We start from the raw sequence: 5,687 nt of genomic DNA, 5'->3' as shown, positions 1-5,687 counted from the left end.
TGCCAACTTCTACACCCAGGCAGGTCATGTGGTCATCACAACAATCCCGTGAGGTGGCACTACCAGCCCCATTATACAGATAAGACAATAATAATGCCTTAAGATGTTGTAATGGCGATGTATTTCCTTTCTTAATTTAAGGTGTCACATATTTTGTCTCAGACAGAAAAGTAACTAACACATCTACTAAATGTCCATTCCCAGGAGCCTTATGCTTCTCTATATTGGGTCATTAAAACTGGGTCACTCAGCAAACAGCGCTGGCACACCCGAGGCCTGGTGGATGATACAGACCTGAGCAGTAAACAGGATTCATCCTAAGCACTGACCCCACTCGGCTGCTTTCTGGGGTCACCTCTCAGGGCAAACAGATCCACCAGGGTGGATCACTGCACCAGCCTGTCCTCACGCCTCTCCCAGCCTGGACACCCACGTGTCCCTGACAGCTACTTAGCCAATGTGCCTACGGTACAAACTTCCATGAGGAAGGGGTCACCCACCGGAATGCTGGGAGTGACAGCTGAGCCCTTGTGGCCTCACCTCAGGATGTTTGCTGTGGCTTTCCTCTCCTGGGGAAGCAGGTCTGGGTCACGCAAAACTTCTTCTAACAGGTTTAGCACATTCATCTTTAGCTCATTGTTCAGTTCAAAATCCTGTAAAGTAGAACGAATCTTTTAAAGATGTTATTTCTAAAGGCATTTGCTCTGTGAATGGGATGCCATTCCTCGAGGTGAGTACTCTGGAAGGTGGGCACAGGGAGGAGTGTGCAGATCCCGGAGCCCCACAGGCTGGTTGAGTCCAGCCCCTGGCACCTCTGACTGCGTCCCCAGGGGGCGACAATGTGCAGGTTGAGATTTTCTGCTCTTGGGACAACATTTGGCAGGATCTTTACAGACTGCACAGGGCCCAAGCTGCACTCGCAGCCTCTTCTCTCCCAATGGTGTCCTAATACACATGCACACCCACACAGGCACACACACGCATACACGTGTACACGTGCACACACTCAAACACACTGTCCTAGATTTCACAATGTCCTCAGGTCCCCAGTGGATGTACTTCCCTGGCCTGAATCCTATCTTTCCTCCCCATGGTTAAGGAGGGATCAAAAGTACAAAAAACGCTTACATGTTAAAAATGACTGCACTAAAATACACACTGCCATGAGCCCTCAAAGCCCACTCCCTGCTTGCTTTGAGCACGTTTATCCCAGGGTTCTTGCCACTTGTCACAGTGGCCCTTGAAGTTGCTTTCCTGATAGTCTCTAATTGCGCTGTCCTGGCTGCCTGGTATCTGGAGTCCATTCACAGTGTTCCCCTTTCCTGGTCACTGTGGTTTTGGAGAGGAACTGGAAGCTGCGCGGTGCATCAGGTGGAAGAGGGCGTGGCCGGGCCTTCAGCACTTCTTTCTGCTCAACGGTGCTCGGCCAGGGCAGCCCCCGCATCTTGTATCACTCTTATAAAAACCCTAAGGAAAGACCACTTCCCAGTGGCTTCAGAAAGTGGCCATGGCGATGGATAACTGTCCTCACAGCAAGGCGGGGTGTCCTGAGGGGGGCTCATGGCAAGCACCTCTCTTGTGCTTCTACAGAGCACACAACTCGCTCCTATCTGAATTTACGGCAGGCCAATCGAATTGCCTGGTCCTCTCTTGCTAGGGTGGGGATTGCAGCCATCTCCGAACCAGGGCACAGGAGTTGCCCATGCCCGGGATGGGCCCGGCCGGCATCACGTGCCCACGAATGCAAAGCTTCGTAAGGTGGGAGCGCACTCCTTCCTGCTCCAGCCCCAAACGCCTAAGCTCAACTGGATCTCCAGGAAGCAGTGGCCTGTTTGCTCCAGAACAATGACACCTTGAAAGACAAAGAAACCTGAGGTGCTGTTGCAGTGGAGAGCGCACCACAAGGACAGCAGGCAAATGCGGTGGATGAACCTGCATTCCCCTGGGGCCCAGGAGGACATGCCGTGAGCAGTCCTCACCGTGACAGCGGCCAGCAGGACCTCAGGACTCGGCCTTGGGAGGGGCGCCACGCTCAGCCCTCCTGGCCTGCTCGCTTCCCTGCTGACCATGCAAGAATGGGTCCTGCCCTTGGCGGGCGGGGGAGTGCACACATCCCCCCGAATGACTCCAGCTGCGCACTAGCTGTGCCCTGTAGCGTGGCAGCTTTCTCTTGACAGTTTTCAAGGTAAAATGTCATGGGCAGAGGATCAAGGGCAGAGCATGGCCTTGCCCTCCTTCATTAAATACATTCTTACACCGTGTCGCGCGGGACAGTAGGCCCACAGAGCGGCCGTCCAGCCCACGTGTGCAGGCCTTCCTGGCGGCCCAGCGTCGATGCGTGAGGGCACGGGGGCCTGTCTCCACCCACGCGCACGTACGATGACCATCGTGATGCATTTTATCACAATGGTCACACTATTATATTATTGACTTCTTAAGTAGTTTTGAATCATTGACCTTCTAAATTCTAAATCGTTGCTGAGAACACTGTTACATGTAACACATCCGATAAGGAGACAGCCTGATTTTATTCTGTCTGATCAGTGAGGGCAGGATGACCAGTACTTCACAACGTATAGACAATGGAAAAGCCTAACCTACGCCGTTAAATATTTTTACCATCAATTTGGCAACAAATTGCACCCTAATTCTGTCACTTTCACTGTTTGATAAAAGCACCCTTTCTTGGGGATTATGTAAGAGACACTGCCCCCAGGGGGCAACACCAACATTCAATCTCTTTTCCATCCTAGAGCTCAGATAAGATGTGTCTCTGTCACTTTCTTGTCACTGGGGCACAATACCTGACACCCACAATTCGAGGGCGGGGAAGTTTACTCCATCTTCAGCGGGCTCCAAGGCAGGAGGCCTAGCAGCAGTGTCTGGCAGAGATCTGTTTACTGCATGGCAGACAGGAAGCTGGAGGGCAGCGAGGAGCCAGGGAGGAGCCGGACCCTTCCGGGCCACACCCCAAGGTCACCGTCTGCAACCAGACTCCATCTCCCAGCACCAGGCCAGCTGTAGCCTCCCGGAGCCCAGCCACCTTCTACCTCATCTATCAGGGCACAGGACTTTGGCGGTCCAGACAGGAACCCAGACAGCACGCATTCCTGAAATTTCCCTGGTTTTGTCTCACAGCTTGCTGACCTTAAAGTCCACGCAGGCAGACAGCCATCTCTTGTTGCTGCTCGCCTTACCCACCTCAAGGTGAAGGCCCAGTTTTGGCTGTGAAGGTGTTTATGCCTCCCTCTCCAGCTCCGTCCACACCACCGAAGGGTTACTTGGCTACAGGAGCCTGTTTCCTTGATAAGTATTTGATTCATGGAGTCCTGGTATAGCTCCCTCGAGTCTCTAATGATGCAAATGATCTGATTTTTCACAGACTGCACCATTAGTGTGAAGGACCTCGGGCCACTGTCCCGACCTTGCTGGGGGCAATTAGTGGCATTGCCGGGCACCTGCTGGACCCCATCCTGGGTTCGCCAGAGGTGCAGGGGTAGCTTCTGCAGGCAGTGGGGAAGGTTTTACTTAGGAAAACAGAGAACATTTTATTATCCTGAGCTCTGGGAAGATTGCATTGGGTAGCCCTTTGCAGGACTTGGTGACATTTGCCAGGAACTACAGGTGGCTGATGGCCAGCCAGAGGATAACTGAGCACAACCCAGCTGCTGACAGAGGCAAAGCCTCTGACTTGGGAGACACACAAGTCCTTTGTATGGATGGAAGTGACCTAAAGGGCCTAAAGACACTTCACATTCACCGGTGGTTCCCAGAACTACAAAAAGAAACAGCATAAGCAGGGAGAGCACCCGTCATCTAAGAGCTCCTGTCTCAGGAGGAAGGTGCCAGATACATCTTCCCTCCACATTTGGGGAGCACAGTGCCTCAGTCTCAGCCAATATGCTAATATGAATGAGCAGGGAAAGATACAAGGAAAAATATCTGACTTTTACATAAGTAGCAAAGCAGATTCCTAGAAACTGTTGACCCAGCCACACCTCTTCTGGGGGTCTCCCCCCCCCATGAGCTAAGGACAGCATGTCACAGTCACCAAAGCAGCACAACTCATAATAGCTAAAGCGTGGAAGCAGCCCGCATGCCCAAAGAAGGATAAACTCGTGTCACACGTGAGAAATCCACCTCAAGACCGTAATACTGAGAGAAATAAACCAGGCACACAAGCTGGACACTGTGTGGCTTCTCTTATCTGAGAAACCCAAGTATAAATAGTTGAGAGAGCAAAATAAAGGGGAAAAGTAGGAGGCAGTCAGGTGGACTTCTGGAGACCGTAAGTGTGGGGGAGGGTGGCCTCGGGCCTGAACCTGAGCCACGGGCAGGGTGGACAGGGCCACTCTGCTGCACACGGGGCGTTCCGTGTCCCAAGCACGCAACACAAACCGAAGAACGGAAAAGACAAGCGGCGAGAGCAGCCTCACTCTTACACGGCAGCTCCGGAAATCAGCTGGAGAGATGTGGCGTGGGGGCTCCGAGGCGGAGGCACCGCGCAGAAGCGCTGTCCCAACAGGAATCACTGGGCAGGTACACGTGGCATGGAGGACGCGGCTCAGCAGACACCACCCCGACCGCCCCGCAGGTGAGCAGCGGACCCCTGAAAGCAGCGGGCACGCAGCCCCCGGACACCTGGGCCAGCTGCTCGTCGCCGGGCGCCAGGGCCCGGTGCATGTCTCAGAACCGAGGGTTTGTCCAGAGGCCCTGTTCTCCATGCGGCTTCCAGCCAGGTGTCTCGTGGGTGAGGCTCGCTGCCTCCAAGACAGCCGTAAAATGCGGAGGGGAAGGGGCCTGCATCTCTTGGCCTGAGCGCGCCCACAGTGCGAGGCCGCCCCGCGAGGCCAGCTGGGGGGTGAACTCCACCATGTGATGCGGGAAGGCGCGGAGGGGAGGAGGAGAGCCGACAGGGGGCTGGGAACAGGCGGGCAGCACCAGGGGTGAGCCCAGAGAGGCTCTGTGCAGACTGGGCCACGAGGGGACACTGGGAGCCCAGGGTGGAGAGTGAGCAAGGCAGGCCACCGCAGCCAGGACGTGGGCTGGGCAACCCAGGAAACCCAGGGGGCCAGCTCCCTCGTGGCCACTTCACAGGGACAGTGACGTCCGCGGGCCGATGTCCAGAGACACCCAGGCACCCAGGACTGCCATGGGGAGGCGCGTGAGGGGCAGGAAACGCCCCAACACTGTCTCAGACCCACAGGACGGCAGTGGATCCCATGGGTGCTCTTGGGGACCTCTCTGTGGACGAAATTCGCGGAAGGCAAGAAGCCCACAACGTCTACAGGGAAAACTGAACTCGAGCTCAGAAGCCAATGGAGAAGCAGGTAAGGTGCGGGAAGGCCCTGGCTTCCCGGGGCTCCCCTCTGCTCCACCCTGGCCTCCCCTGTGACAGGTTCCTCTCCAGAAGGACAGACGTCTATATGTTTGTGGGGGCCGAACGCGGGCCCACGGCTGGAACACAGCACTGCCCCCGGGCGGGCAAGCTTGCCTGGTGGGCCCGCGGACCCTCCTCCCAGCTCAGGTGCCAGGATTCACCTCCCTGGAAATGCAAGCATGGAGGTCGCTCGTCACCGCCCGAGGCTGCCCTCTAGTGCCAGAGAGGTGGAAGAGGACCAGGGCAGGTGGGCAGCCTGAGCTAGCTATACTGTTGCCCAAGCGGGGGCGACTGAGCCCCTGTAGAG

General features: G+C 55.6%; 1 protein-coding gene across 1 annotated transcript in view; it reads right to left on the bottom strand.

Moving 5' to 3' along the window:
- The window catches only part of Rasgrf2 (Ras protein specific guanine nucleotide releasing factor 2), a 181,240-nt gene that overhangs the window by 21,707 nt on the left and 153,846 nt on the right, over window positions 1–5,687 (bottom strand). The window contains exon 19 of the mRNA XM_004640933.2: window positions 541–653. Within this exon, the coding sequence (XP_004640990.1) occupies window positions 541–653 (113 nt within the window). The remainder of the gene's footprint in view (window positions 1–540; window positions 654–5,687) is intronic.

This window comes from Octodon degus, unplaced genomic scaffold (genome assembly GCF_000260255.1).
Source record: "Octodon degus isolate 3935 unplaced genomic scaffold, OctDeg1.0 scaffold00129, whole genome shotgun sequence".
Taxonomy (NCBI): Eukaryota; Metazoa; Chordata; class Mammalia; order Rodentia; family Octodontidae; genus Octodon; species Octodon degus.
Note: the sequence above shows the minus strand (reverse complement) of the source record. Positions and strands in the feature narration are given on the sequence as shown.